This window comes from Triticum dicoccoides, chromosome 6B (genome assembly GCF_002162155.2).
Source record: "Triticum dicoccoides isolate Atlit2015 ecotype Zavitan chromosome 6B, WEW_v2.0, whole genome shotgun sequence".
In the NCBI taxonomy this organism is placed as follows: Eukaryota; Viridiplantae; Streptophyta; class Magnoliopsida; order Poales; family Poaceae; genus Triticum; species Triticum dicoccoides.
The window spans coordinates 647,496,780-647,512,728 of NC_041391.1; the positions used below are offsets into that span (position 1 = coordinate 647,496,780).

The following is a 15,949-nucleotide window of genomic DNA, read 5'->3' on the forward strand; positions in this document are numbered from 1 at the left end:
TTACGGTCTATGAGGGTACGTGGACAACACTCTCCCCTCTCGTTGCTATGCATCACAATGATCTTGCGTGTGCGTAGGAATTTTTTGAAATTACTATGTTCCCCAACAGTCACGAAGGAGGCAGAGGGCATCTTTGGTGCAACGCTAAAGTGCTCGGTGGGCAGTGGCGCCAACATCAACTTCTGGACGAGTCGATGGCTGGACGACTGTAGCATTGAGGAACTTGCCCCAATCTTGTTCTCATTCGTCAAACCTGCCAATCGAAGTCGCACGGTGGCCAACGCATCAACAAGTAAGAGATGAAGCCTCCTACAAGGCTCCTTAGAGCTCAGCGACTCTCGGCCGTCGGATCGAATTTTTGATGCATTCTGGACCGTTGGATATCGCTCCTGATCGACCTCATCCGTCGGATCAAAAAAAGTTACTGCTGGAATGAATAGTTACCGTCTCGTTCGTGCCACCGCGCGTAATTATGCTGCCCTGCCAAGGGCATTTTTGTCATTTCACACGCGGACATATAAAAGTAAGTGGCTCCCGTGAGAGAAAACCTAGCCGCCGCTCCTCGCCCACTCGCGTCGCTCGCCTCCTCCTCTTCCTCCTGCCTCGCCTCCTCCTCTTCCTCCTGCCTCGCCTCCTCCTCTTCCTCCTGCCTCACCTCTCTAACCCTAGACCCGTGCCCGCCTCCGTCCAGATCGAAACCCACGCCGCTGTCATCTCGTTTGCCCAGCAGGCCGTCGCCGCACCGCACGAGGTGGGATGTGACCCATGCCCCCGCCGTCTCCTCGACCCAGCCGACCACCCCTCCTCTACGCGCCTCCCTCCTCCTTCCCATCGGGATCGGTCGCGGCAAGCGCTCGACCCCCACCTCGCCGCCCCCTGAGCCAGAGGACGAGGGCCTCATGCGCGACCTCTTCGTGCTCTACCGCGACCCCGCGCACCCGCCACGCCTGCTCGTGGTGCAGTCGCGCCTCCGACGTGGCGCCCTCCTCGACTCCAAGCTCTCTGAGGTGCTCAACCTTGCCAGTTCCCTCGAGGGGTCCCGCGACGGCTTCGAACACGCTGAGTCCACTACCAAGGGCGCGCTGCCGCACCTCATCGCCCAGAGCCTCCGGCGGGCGCAACCATGCCGGTACCCAGCTAACTTCTCCGTGCCTACTGCTTAGCTCAAGTGGGAGTGCTTTTTGCTTTTAGGTAATGGGGTTGCATTGACAAATACGAATAAGGATCGTGTTCCAGTTGTTCCAGTTCCATGTTTATTGCCCAGTTTCTTAAGATCTGCAGAGTATGCATGAATTAAGGTGCCCAGTTAGTCTACTGAAATTTTGCTTCTTGTCTGACAGGGGATTGTGTGTGGGGAGGAGCATCTTTTATTTTTTTTCTGAATAGGAGGAGGCACATTTAGCTTATTCTTCCACCATTGTTAAAGCTACAGAAGTTGGATAGCGGAATCATAGAACTCTACAAATAGTATGTTGTGACTGTCTCCTTACTCAATTCATGTAGAGAGATAAGCCTCTTCACACTGTTTTATACAGATGTTCAACGAATTGATTCTTCGGCATCCAAGCTAGGTTTATATGGCATCAAAGGCCATGCTTCATGATGTAATGACAGATAGTTTAGTCCATCGTAAATATTTATTCTCCATTTTTCAGTTTAGATTTTTTTCTCTTTTGAGGATATTCAGTTTAGAAAATTATTTACCATTATCTTGCAAGATAGCATAACAAAGTGTAAGAATGTTTTTCCAAGACCAATAGGCTTTCCCATATAAAATATTAATTCCCATTTGATGTCAGTTTTACATTTCGTTTCCAACTATCAAAAGATGAATAATATCCTTAGAAATAAGACATCACGGCTTTGTATGTGTTATTCAATGAGATACAACTGCTAAACAATTGCTATGCAGGCAACATCTGTTTATTTTACATGCTGATTTTCTTAACTGCATTAACTTCCAAAATATTTATTTTGTTGATCAGGAAATATCGGTCTACTGTTGGATAAGTTCTCTCTGTAAAAAGAATTTTTATGTTATGTACTTTGCTCCTAGAAATAATTTGATCCACCGGCATTATTGATTGGGTTAGGCATTGATCAGTTAATTGTGCCTCTTCGTCTTTACCCCTTATTCGTCTCCTTCTTTACCTTTGCTGATTCAAGGATAGGCCTCAGACGATTCTCTTCCTTGCTTGTTTTTACCGGAGTATAAGTATGTGTGCCTTTTCCCTCCTAGTAGGGCCTAGGATTGTTGCTTTTGTTCCTTTCCTTGCTTTATCTGCTTGCTTCCATTTTTTGTCCCTTGTGCTTGGGATGCTAAACTTACCTATCTAGATTAATTTATCTGCTTGGCAGACTGAACTTATCTATTTTTTGGGATGTTGGGCTTAAGAAATATATGCAAAACAATTATTTTGTCAATTAGTTCATATAATTTATCATTTGAGTTCCACCCATTGCATTCTTCTGCTAAGTTTGTTTTTTACCCAAATGTCACAGTTTGTGGATCTGTTCTTTGTTGCAGTTCTGCGCCGGTTGGACGGCGTTCAGGCGCAACCCCGGCACCCACTGAGTACTGCCTCTGCTACAACCTCCCTCGGTGAGCTCCATCTTCCTCCCGCTCCTCTGCTTCGGCTACTGTATGGGGCATGGTCGTGGCTATGTTATGTGGTGCTCGTCTGGTTGATGCTCTATGCCCTACTCATGCATCAGTTCCTACTTGAGCTCTGTAGTTGTGGATCCATGCTATTCTAGGGTTTGCATGCTGTTGTTCATGTTTACTTGCTATCATAGGAGCTCATGTGCTTCTCTAGTTTACATGTTGATGCCCTGGTCCTATAGCTATGCTCCTGGATTTGATTTCGGATGCGTTTTGGGCCGTTGGATCTTGCCCGCCCGCTGGATCAAAAAGAGACACTTAGCTGGCGCAGGGCTATGATGATCGGTTATGGCTTTTATAAGCATGCTCTCTAGTAATTGAGGCACTTGTGGGTATTAAGTTCGATCTCCCCTTGTTTCTTTAAGCCATTTTGATCATGTGCTTATTTTAGTGGCTCTACCCTTGGATGGTCATTTCTGATGAGTGATAACCAGGGCAGTTTCACCCTTGTGAGAACACATTGATCTGGCGATGGAGACACTAAGGGAAGGGTCATGATCGAGCAAAGGCGAATCTGAGCCCATGTGTGTGCTGGCTCCTGGTTAGTCTGTGCGTCGATGAGGTGAGGGAGGCCATTCTCTCTAGGGCGATGATGATTAACCGTGACTGAAATAAGTGTGCATTTGAGCAATCAAGGCACCTGTGGGTATCGAGTTGGATCCTCCCTCTTGTCTTTCGAATCCTTTTTGATCAGGTGATACTTATTGTTATGTCCTTGGATGGCCACTCTTGTTGAGAGGTAACCAGGGCAGCTCCATTGTATAAACAGATTGATCTGGTGATAAGAGATGACGGGAGTAGGTTATGTGATCCAGGAAAGGTGAATCTGAGCCCACCATGCAATGAACCCTTTATTTGTATTTAAAGGTGTCGCGTATTTATGCTCCAGTGTTTATAGCCATCTTGTATACAGATTTCTTCTCTCTTATATCTTTATTGCATATAATTTGTTCTTGATATTTATTGTTTGTTGTTGGTCCTTGATTTAATCTGGTTAAAAGTAGGTTGAACTTTATTATGCTAGACAGACTCGCTTCCAGTATTTATAATTGTCTTATGTAATGATTTCACTGATGTACTGTTAGCATCTTGATGTGATATTTTGGTTACTTAGTTTGTTTTTGGTTCAATTGGTCCCTTAGTTACTTCCTCGGTCCACATGGCTGCCACCGAATAGATTTTCTGTATTTTTGTATATTTTGCTCAAATCCCATGCACCATTTATGCATTTTCTATATTTTATTAAAATTCTCAGCTTTATGAAAGTGGAACATTTCTGTTCTCTTGTTGGTTATAAAGATAGCAGTTCGTCGTCTCCCTTATCCTGCGTCGTCGCCTGCCTCTTCTCCTCCCCTCCTCCTTTTGTTCCGTTTCTCAATCCTCTCTGTAGTCCTGCTCCCTGGTCCATGAGTCGTCGCTGGGTTGGTCGCCAAGGGGCTCCGATGGCGGCGCGCTGGGGTGACGTCGGCTAAGGTGGTTCTCCTCTCGGTTCTTTCCTCTTCTCTGTGTTCAAATTGTCATGGTTGACCAGTTTTGGATCTTGGGTGTCTATTACTTGCAGGTCCGTTGTTCTCCTCCTCACTTGGCCTAGATTTGTTGTGCCGCTAGTTGATCTGTGCTGGTCTTCGCGTTTTCATCAGGAAACTATAGGTCGACCTCTCATTTTCCTTATCTATGTTTTATGTTTCTTTTTGTCTGTGTGTATTGCTCGATATGGTGTGTCGGTCGATCATATGGGTGTGGACGGTGGCAAATCAGTGAATTTGTTTGGTTTCTTCTTGTATTGGTTGGGTCCTCGATTTTGGTAGTTCACATTTGTCTCTTTATGTTGATGGAGACGAATGGTGGTGTCCTCCGGTTAGATTTTAGTAGTTCTCGATTGTGCCTCCTTTGTTTGCTTGTGCGTGACATGTGTTTTTTTCTTAGTTGTCTGGATCTTGCTAGGGTCGGGATTCTCTCTCTATGATTGTAGTGAGATTTTCAGAAGAGGTCGATGTACCAGGGTATGCGCCTTTTGGACTGGTTTGGTGACATTATCCTTTGTCAGGTGACGTGTGAAAAAATAAAGGGTTCGGTCTGTTAATTGGCCTCTGTCGATTGATTTGGTCTGCCTAAGTTATTATGGTTGGGTATCCCTCTGCTTGTTATAATGGTCTCAGTGCTGGATGTTTGCCTTGTCTTAAGGGGTGGATGTTTGGTTAGGAAGAGAGTGTTGGATTTGAGCTCCGCCGGGCTGTTAAGATGTTGTCCATGATGGTTGGCAACTTGGCATGGTTGGTTACAAAGAGAATTTGAGATTGTGTGCTTGATGTGTTTACAGTTCTGCTAATGAGGGTGCCTTCTGATAGGGTGTGTCTGTTGTTAGCTTCTTCCTGTGAGATTCGGTTATCTGGTGTCCATGCTTTAGGCTTTCATTCCGTGTCTTTGCATGTTGACCAACTGCTCCCGAATGCTTTTCACGCTTGCTATGCTAATCTGGTCTGCTTGTTTTTGCTTGCCACCTTCAGCTATTATGTTGTGTTAGTTCTCTACTTTGGTGATTATCTGCACTTCTCAATTACAGACTTCATTGCTTCTACATATGGTTCTCTGTTTATTAATTTGCCTTTCTTTCTTTCATGGTCCTTACTTTCTGTTTGGCAGCTTGTTTCAGTTACAACTAAGTTCTTGGGTTCCACTTTGTTGTTGGAAACTACTTACTAGTGGAGCTGCTGCTTGGTTCATAGGGTAAGTCATGCCTTGCCATGTTTCCTATTGCTTGCTATTTAGTTGTGTTTATTACTATTTATTTCATAGGCTTCTATGTTCTTCCCTTTGTATGGTCTGCATTGGTATTTTTCCGGTTGCTCCTTAATAATTAATTATTACAGGCATGTTTATTATCAGTTCTTTCTGTGTGCCTCTGCTTGAGGCTGTTGCGAGCTATTGTCGATTGTCGTTTCATTCTTATGTTCGAGAGGTGGCATCCTATGGTTGTCTGCTTGGAGGGGTGGAGATTGATGTTCTTACTAGGGATGACGTGGTGCGGTGTCAAACCAATTTTTACAAGGGATATATGGGTTTGTTGTTGTAGATTACAATTACGATAGCATGTTAGCGTATAAAGGTGTTGCGCAGTCGGTTCTGGTGCTTGCGGGTGCGCTTGCCCAGCCTGCCTGGCCTCTGGTACATGCAGGCAGGCAGGTTGATGTCGCCGGTATAAATACAAGTGTTCTATTACAATTATTGTATTCACAGCTGGTCAATTCGGTGTCTGGGTTCTAAAGCCCGTCTAGGAGTGTCTTAGATAGATTATGTCTGGGTCATTATATTGTTCCTTGGGTATGCTTGTAATAAAGTAGTTTCTAATAGCGTGAGAATGTTTGGTTGGATTTTTTGTAAAATGTTTTAGGAGGTGCTGCAAGATTGATTTGCATTGTTCTTATATATGATTTTCGAATTATTACATTTTGAAGTATTTTGTTATTATTATGGAATCCCTAGAAGGAGGAGTTAGATGCAACTTTTGTATCTTTTGTACAAGTCTTGAATGGTCCAGTGAAAATCTTGGTATATGTAGTTTCAAAGCTTCATCACGTTGTGGTAGGGATTAGGGAACCACTTATCATTTTTTCTGAAACATGCGCTACTCTGCAATTTTCAGAGTTATTGAGATTTCATGTGGTTACACTATGCAGAAATTGATCCAAAATGTTTGTTAATGGTTTTTGATCCAGAAGATGCGAGTTATATCCAGGAATCATAAAATTTGTACTTTGTGTGTGCTTTTAGTTAATAACCCTTCAATACATTGGAGTTTATGAAAGGTTTCCTCATAAGAACTTGACAGCTCCATGGCAGTGCCTCAACTGCGTGTGATAACTGGTAAATAAGCTATTCTCCAAAATTAGATTGTTGCTTAATCCGCTTACCACCTTATTTCAGATCATCTTGTTGTGGTCGCGTGAAAGGATGGTGTTCGTGATCTATATCATGGAAAATATATCCTGGAATGCCTCTAGGTACCTCCATCTCTGCTCCCTCCCTACCCTCTCCATTCTATCCCCATATATATATAAAGGTTCCAAGTGTAGTAATCTGGCGTGACACATACATAATCAGAGGATGGGTCTAGGTTTAATGCTCTATTTTCTACTCACAACTAGTAGATGAGAAACCATGTAGAAGATGTGGCATTGATGAAGTAGATTTAAAGATCAAGTTCTTTCTGAAATTTTAATTTGAGGATTAACGCAGTTGAGTTGGTTAATTATCGTACTTGCATCTCGCCTCCATGCACGTAATTTTAATGGGGTTAGTATGCTTTGTACAGACCCAAGAACAATTCCTTATAACGCTCACCATTTGTGCACTTCTTTTGGTCTTGGACAAAGGGTATGTGGAAGACTGGATTTGATATTATCCTGGAATGGCAACTATTGGTGTGCAACTGAAGAATATATTTCATGACCGAGAGATGGTATTTGGAGAATCTTAGTTTTGATATGTACATGAATCTTCTTTTATTTTGTCGCGCAACTGAAGATATAGGACTATTTGCTCTGTGTATCTCGTATAAATAAGGAAATGGACTATAGGTAAAAAAAATTCTATTCTAATTATATTATGTTGTAGATGATGCATGGTTCCTGAATCTTTTTGCTTTGTACTGAACTTGATGCAAACCAGTTGTCTTATCTGGCACTGCCAATCTGGCTTTTTGAAACAAATTTTGTGATGTGCTTGCAAAATTAATTACCCTATTGACTTAGTATCCTCAGCTTACCATGTTTTTAGCATATATCTCTACTGTTTGTGATTAGTCCTAAAAAAGTGTTGTAATTTTCTTTGAATGTACAAGATTTATACACGAGTGTTGTAATTTTCTCTGGATGTACAAGATTTATACACACTGGGTCACGACGCTTGGATGGGCAACACGCGCCAAGGCACGCTTCCGTGGTTGTATGAACGCATTGAGCTTGATTCTGTATAAGTGCAAATACTATACCTGGTTTCCTACTGACATAGTATTACGTGCTTCGGCAAAACGCTTTGACCGGCACCCTCGCGCCAGGGCGCGATCCTGATCTAGTTACCAAATAATGCTTGGGTGGACGACGTTAGAGGAATCCCCTCCGTTCCTGCCATCGCAGAGTTCCTTAGCTCTGGCCACAAATTCAATGCCTCACCCTACAGGATTCTGAAGACGGCCTAACCTCTGACGGCAGATATTCTGCCAGAATTGACAAACGACTCCTTCCTGGCAGAGAATTCTTCTCGTGCGCACATGAGTTGTGGTCTTCATGGGCGCCGCTTGAGCTCAAAATCTTTGGCTGGCTTGCCTTATGGAATCGCCTACGGACTGCAGACCGACTGGCTGCGAGGCATCTGGATCACCCGCCTGGCTACGTGTTGTGCTGCTAGCAACCTGAAACTACCATGCACCTCTCCCTCTCGCATGTCCCTTTGCTCATGAAATCTGGTACAATACCTTGATTCCCCTATGTCTGCATCGTTTCACTCCTAACGGGGATGCAACTCTTTCATCTTGGTGGTCTTCTTTCTCGACGGCGGCCCCGTCTACTATCAGGAAGGAGCTCAACTCCCTTATCATCCTAACTGCGCATCACATATGGCTCAAGAGGAACAGTCGGGTTTTCAACAGGAAAGCATGCCTTTCAACCCTAGTGTTGGCCAAAATCCTGTGTAGAAGTGCATGATCTAGCCAATTAATGCAACCAAAAGACCATCTATGGAAGAGACTAGGCACTACATTTATATGTTAACACTCCCCCTCACCCTCACGTGTGGCTCCCTTAGGACTAAACGTGAACTGAAAGTGGGCTACAATTTAATTGCGCCAGCTGGGTCTTGAACTCAAGCCTTCTTGGCTTCGAGACCATGTAGAAGTGCATGCTCTAGCCAATGCAACCAAAAGAGCGACCTGATGGAAGAGACTAGGCAATACATTTATACATCAACATCCTGTGAGAACTAGTTGTTTTTGTTCCTATCGGTCCTCTGCCTTGCTAGCTTGATCGACATGGAGAGTGGCTAAGGTTATACCCCCTGATGTATATGTAACTATCCACTACTCATCTTAATACAAAAGGCACGCAATTTTCTTGTGTGTTCTTGAAAAAAAAAAGAGATTTGGAAGCATCACATAGACATAATTTTTCAACGAAGCATCTCCGTCGCTTAGGCTTATAGTTTCTAGAGTGGGTTGGGAGGGGTAGGGTTTGGATGTTAGGCGGGCTTCTCTGCATGAGCTCAAAATCTTCGGCTAGCTTGCCCTATGGAATCGCCTACGGACTGCAGACCGACTGGCTGCGAGGCATCTGGATCACCCGCCTGGCTACGTGTTGTGCTGCTAGCAACCTGAAACTACCATGCACCTCTCCCTCTCGCATGTCCCTTTGCGCATGAAATCTGGTACAATACCTTGATTCCCCTATGTCTGCATCGTTTCACTCCTAACGGGGATGCAACTCTTTCATCTTGGTGGTCTTCTTTCTCGACGGCGGCCCCGTCTACTGTTAGGAAGGAGCTCAACTCCCTTATCATCCTAACTGCGCATCACATATGGCTCAAGAGGAACAGTCGGGTTTTCAACAGGAAAGCATGCCTTTCAACCCCAGTGTTGGCCAAAATCCTGTGTAGAAGTGCATGATCTAGCCAATTAATGCAACCAAAAGACCATCTATGGAAGAGTCTAGGCACTACATTTATATGTTAACACTCCCCCTCACCCTCACGTGTGGCTCCCTTAGGACTAAACGTGAACTGAAAGTGGGCTACAATTTAATTGCGCCAGCTGGGTCTTGAACTCAAGCCTTCTTGGCTTCGAGACCATGTAGAAGTGCATGCTCTAGCCAATGCAACCAAAAGAGCGACCTGATGGAAGAGACTAGGCAATACATTTATACATCAACATCCTGTGAGAACTAGTTGTTTTTGTTCCTATCGGTCCTCTGCCTTGCTAGCTTGATCGACATGGAGAGTGGCTAAGGTTATACCCCCTGATGTATATGTAACTATCTACTACTCATCTTAATACAAAAGGCACGCAATTTTCTTGTGTGTTCTTGAACAAAAAAGAGATTTGGAAGCATCACATAGACATAATTTTTCAACGAAGCATCTCCGTCACTTAGGCTTGTAGTTTCTAGAGTGGGTTGGGAGGGGTAGGGTTTGGATGTTAGGCGGGCTTCTCTGCATGAGCTCAAAATCTTCGGCTGGCTTGCCCTATGGAATCGCCTACGGACTGCAGACCGACTGGCTGCGAGGCATCTGGATCACCCGCCTGGCTACGTGTTGTGCTGCTAGCAACCTGAAACTACCATGCACCTCTCCCTCTCGCATGTCCCTTTGCGCATGAAATCTGGTACAATACCTTGATTCCCCTATGTCTGCATCGTTTCACTCCTAACGGGGATGCAACTCTTTCATCTTGGTGGTCTTCTTTCTCGACGGCGGCCCCGTCTACTGTCAGGAAGGAGCTCAACTCCCTTATCATCCTAACTGCGCATCACATATGGCTCGAGAGGAACGGTCGGGTTTTCAACAGGAAAGCATGCCTTTCAACCCCAGTGTTGGCCAAAATCCTGTGTAGAAGTGCATGATCTAGCCAATTAATGCAACCAAAAGACCATCTATGGAAGAGACTAGGCACTACATTTATATGTTAACACTCCCCCTCACCCTCACGTGTGGCTCCCTTAGGACTAAACGTGAACTGAAAGTGGGCTACAATTTAATTGCGCCAGCTGGGTCTTGAACTCAAGCCTTCTTGGCTTCGAGACCATGTAGAAGTGCATGCTCTAGCCAATGCAACCAAAAGAGCGACCTGATGAAAGAGACTAGGCAATACATTTATACATCAACATCCTGTGAGAACTAGTTGTTTTTGTTCCTATCGGTCCTCTGCCTTGCTAGCTTGATCGACATGGAGAGTGGCTAAGGTTATACCCCCTGATGTATATGTAACTATCCACTACTCATCTTAATACAAAAGGCACGCAATTTTCTTGTGTGTTCTTGAAAAAAAAAAGATTTGGAAGCATCACATAGACATAATTTTTCAACGAAGCATCTCCGTCGCTTAGGCTTGTAGTTTCTAGAGTGGGTCGGGAGGGGTAGGGTTTGGATGTTAGGCGGGCTTCTCTGCATGGTGATCTTGATGCCTCTTTCAGGACGTTGGATATGCAGACTAATCCCGAGGGAACGTTTGTTTGTATCCGTTGGATCCTTTAGTCACCTGTGACAACATGGCTGGGCGTCGTAACTTTTTCTCCTTCAATATATGGCACACATGCTTGTTCACATTCGAGGAGGAAAAGAGCAGGTAGTGTGCATAACTTTAACTCAATCGTTCATACACTATTTTTACAACCAGGCATGAGCTTGCAAAAGAAAAAGGGAAATTATAAGTAGGCTGGATATATACCGATAATTCAATTCGGAACACGAGCTTAGATGCACCCGGTGAACCGTAAAATAAAAAAAAATAGAAAAAAATCAAAAAATTCTGAATTTCTTTTGTGGTGAAAGATGCATGAATGTGTGATGTTTGCGCCAAATTTCAAAGCATTTGGGCATTTGAGCAAACAAATGCTCAAATGCATGAAAGATGCATGATTTTGTCGTTTTTGCTGAGAGCTTCTCAGATGTCCAAATGTTCTCAAATTTGGCACAAACATCATGCATTCAATCATCTGTCACCACAAAAAAAATAGAATTTTTTTGAATTTTTCCGGTATTTTAAATGATTTTACCGTCCATGCCCGGGCTCCGATGAGCCCGGGAGCAAAATGAGATGAACTCACTTTGACTCCGTGTTAACATGTTGGGAAGCCTTCTACGATGAGCAGCAGGCCGGCAGTGGGATGGATGCATAGTCAGCCGCTCATTTGGACAGTGATGGTGGAGACATGCTATCCGACGGCCACTGCATGAGCGCGTCCGTACGAGGGTGACGGGGGGCCTTGGCACTCCGTCGATTTGACCCGGTCGAGCTCTAGCCGTACGCGGCGGTCCCTCGTCTAGAAGGTAAAGGGAGCTATGGAGTTTGGACTTGGCGTCGAGCACGAAGACCTACCTCTGGCCGGTCCTAGTCGTACGCATTGTGCGCGCCAGGGAAATCCTCTGTTGCTCGCGCTAAATTTCCTTGTTTGACCCTCTGTCGTCTCCACCCAGCTGCATGCATGCTACTCTATACGCTACGCTGATCCATTGACCCGTTTCATTTTCTTTCTCAGGATAATAACGTGCGAGGTGTTCTTTCTTCTCGCAGAGTAATAAACATTTCGATCGTAGTCAAATAGATCTCACATCTCCTCGCGATATGCTTGGGTATGATGTATACTCCCTCTGTAACCTACATCGGGAGACTCGGTTTGGACACGGATCTTGCCCGGGGACAGTTTTTGTGGAAGGGAGGGTATCGTCCGCATGCTCTTTTATCCTTCTCCGTCGTCCCTTGTTCACCCCGGCCGGGGCGGTGGATCTCGGGGTTATCACAGCTCGCTGGCTAGCTCGGCGACAGCTTTCCCTCTCCCCGGACGGACCATGTCATGATCCGCTTGAAAACCGACGGAGCTGGACGCCGGTGCGTGCTCGGAACGGCGTTGATCGGCCTTAGCTAACTAGCTTGGCCAGTGCCCAGTGGTGGCTGACGGTGACAACCTACAAGCAGCACGTTAGGGCCGGGGTAAGATACACAAGTAGTAGCTCTTCCTAGACTGGACATATTATAGATAACTTATCGTTCCTTTGCTCCTCCCTCTGCTAGGTGTTTATTTCTACCACTCGATCGATGCTCTCAAGTCCTGAGCTAACGGTTAAAGCGTCATATCATATCCAACGCCATTTTTCTCTACCGTACGTGTTATAGTAGACCTCAGGTTTTGTCGCCCGACAAGTCGGACTATGCACAAAAACCCAGCACCGCATTCGGACACTGCAGCAGATCCAAAATGTAATATCGCTCCTTCTTTAATTTATGGTATGTTTAGAACTCATCTAAATATGACATAAGTATGTCACATCTAAGTTTTGTTTGTAGCCTTTTGTATGTTTTTTCCTTTGTTAAGCAAGATTATTTTTTGGCCTGTTTGTGTCTGTTTGGACGTGATCTAATGCACGACTGTTTGATTGTCAGCACGCATGGCTAACCACTCGACGCGACACGACTTCATGGCAAATATGTAGCTTACAACCTAGTGAAGTCATCAATGGCGACAATATCTGGGTCTTTTAACTTCAAAACATGATGTTTTTTTACAAAAAAGTGAGTTTTTTTTAAATGTGAACCTTTTAAAAACATAAATATTTTTTTAAGAACTCGAACATTTTTGAAAACACAAACCTTTTTTGAATCTTTGAATAATTTTTGAAAAATAGGAACCTTTTTTAAACATGAACATCTTTTGTAAACATCAACATTTTTTTTTAAATGCCGCATCAGTAGATAACCAATTTTGGAATAGTTTGGGTTGCTTACTACATGTGTCACGTGGTCACATCAGCAGATAAACAAAACCCCACAGTTGCATCATTTGTTTGTTTTATCGTGTTTTATCACTGTTTGTTTGTCTTCCACGACACCAGCCCAGAATGACGAGAGCTTCTTCGATTGGTCTGACCCATTGGTGTCAAACTGACAGCGAGCAATCACGCACAAAAAAAGAATGTATCACGGGTACTATGATTCAAGCGACATACCTCCTGCTGGAGTACACATCTTACTAGCCACAACAATGGACGAGTTGTCATGACAAATGAGATGCGCGAGGTCTAAAGAACTAATGGCAGCGGCGTAACTGAACATTGAATGAAAATTGTGAACAAATTTTGAACACTTTTTCAAAATTATGAACATTTTTTGTCAAACGTGAGTAACTTATAATTTTTTTGAACATTTTCAAAAACTATGAAGAAAATTTTAAATTCTTCTGGATTTGTAAACAAACTTGAAAATGATAACATATTTTTAAATTCTGATTTTTTAAACACATTTTTTTTTATTTTTTAACATAATTTTTTAAAGTGAGCATTTTTCGAAAATTCTGAACAATTTTTGAAAACACGAACATTTTTTGTCAAACGTGAGTAACTTATAATTTTTTTGAACATTTTCAAAAACTATGAAGAAAATTTTAAATTCTTCTGGATTTGTAAACAAACTTGAAAATGATAACATATTTTTAAATTCTGATTTTTTAAACACATTTTTTTTTATTTTTTAACATAATTTTTTAAAGTGAGCATTTTTCGAAAATTCTGAACAATTTTTGAAAACACGAACATTTTTTGAACTGGTGAACAAACTAGCCTTATACACAAAATGATATGACTCGAAAGGGTGTGTCTCATTTTTATACAAACTCTCCACCGGGCCATAAAAAATGCACAACGGAAATGAACAAAAAGGCAATGTTCCCAAACGACGACATACATGGGCCCATGTGAATAAAAGCACAAGAACAGAACGACACAAAACAAAATGGAACAATAGGACGTGGGCCAAAAGTTAACAAGCTCACATGGGTGGGGATGATCGGGTTTGTGCGAAGATTAAAACAAACAAGCCGGATGGTTACAAACTTAGATGAGACATCACTGCATCTCATCTGGACGAGATTTAGCAAATTCAAAGGGAAAAAAATCTAGTTACGATATCCTCTCGCTACATAGTCAAATCAAATAAACAAAACAAGAAATGAAAAAGGACATGTGGCCCCCCAAAATGGTTACAGCCCACACAATAAGCCCAATACACAAAGCATATAAATGGCCAACTAAAAAAGGCATATCAAGCCTCACTGTTTCATGAGGGGTGAACAAATGAACAAATAATAAGACACAATGACAACGAGTACGACCCAGAAACACATACACCTAATGCCATGTGAGTTAGATGAGACATTGTTAACTCCCTCTAGGCGGGAATTAGCAAAACCGATCCAAAACAGGACCTTCAAATCGCACCGTGAAACGGCCCAACAAAAAAAATGCATGCACGAGCAGGTTGACAAGTAGATACCAGACATACAGCGCGACACAAGACTCGCGTGACAAAACAACCCACGATCATAATTTGCACAACATTTAAAGCAAATAGATGACGGAGTGAAAAGAAGTTCAAAAGTTTTTAAAACAACTAAATAAAGAAGAAAAATAAAAAATATATGGAAAAGACGAAAATAAAAAATAAATAAAATACCAAAAAAATCATGAATTTAAAATAATACTGGTTCAGAATATAAAAAAATGAAATGGAAAATAAAAAGGAAAAATAACAAAACAGGAACGCAACAGCCCATATAAAAACAGGAAAAGACAGCAGCACATGAGAAGACATGGAAAAAATAATACAGCCTACACGAGCCGAGAGCAGCTGCCTAGTGTAGCCTTTTTTTTTCGTTTTGTTTTCAATGGGCATGGCAATGATACCTACAACCAAACATGAGGTTGATCGTCACTTCATTTGTAGTGTGACCTTGCCCTGATCGTCTATAATTGAACGTCATGATATCATCACGAGTGCGTTCACACTTCTGTTTTATTCATATAATAATGTAGGTCTAGACATATTCAGAAATTGGTAATGGAGCTCGAGCTCCATGTAGCCCGGATTTTGAAAAACTCAAGAAACAACTTATGAAGTTTTAAAATCTTCTGAAAAAAACTACACATGTATTCTACAGTATATGTTTGTAAAGTTGCATGATGAAATGCATTTTGAAGCGTGCTACACAAAAAAAAAATCAAAATTCTATCACATGAAGAAAATGCTAGAAATTATAATTTTCACTATAAAAGTTCATGATTTTTTTTACATACCTCACATCAAAACATAGTTCGCCATTATCACATAGACGCAGCACACATGTACTTTTTTCAGAATTCTGTGAAACTAAAAACAGTTAGTTTTAAATTTTTGCAAACATTTTGGGCTCTGTTTGCTGGGGATACATTTTGTTGTAAAACTTGGTAAAAATAGAATACACTCGCCACCACATCGCCGCCGCCGCGCCTCAGCCCGATCTACGACGCCCGCGAGTCCGCAACCCCTCTTTCGCCATGGATCCCGCTGCTGGCTAGCCACTCTCCTCTCACCGGTCGTCCTGCGCCGCCCCGCGCCGCCTCCGCTCGTCCAGCCACCTGACGCCGACGCGCCACTCCGGCAGCCGGCCCTCTACTCCTCCCCACTCCCCAGGCTCCGCCGCCCGTTCACCCAACGCCGACGCCCCACTCCAGCAGCTCGCCGACCAGCCCCGCAAGGTAAGCCACCTGCTACTC

The 15,949-nt window shown here is 43.3% G+C and overlaps 1 protein-coding gene and 1 long non-coding RNA gene across 2 annotated transcripts; both read left to right on the forward strand.

The window, feature by feature from the left end:
• The first annotated feature begins 610 nt into the window (after window positions 1-610).
• LOC119326159 lies at window positions 611-2,983 on the forward strand. Its single transcript, XM_037599867.1, has 2 exons — window positions 611-1,129; window positions 2,528-2,983. The coding sequence occupies exons 1-2, from the start codon at window positions 900-902 to the stop codon at window positions 2,604-2,606; spliced, it is 309 nt and encodes a 102-aa protein (XP_037455764.1). The 5' UTR covers window positions 611-899; the 3' UTR covers window positions 2,607-2,983.
• Window positions 2,984-4,216: 1,233 nt separating this feature from the next.
• Window positions 4,217-7,249, forward strand: LOC119325831. Its single transcript, XR_005157710.1, has 4 exons — window positions 4,217-4,312; window positions 5,306-5,389; window positions 6,587-6,663; window positions 6,975-7,249. It is a non-coding gene; the product is annotated as an uncharacterized LOC119325831 (long non-coding RNA).
• The last annotated feature ends 8,700 nt before the right edge of the window (window positions 7,250-15,949 follow it).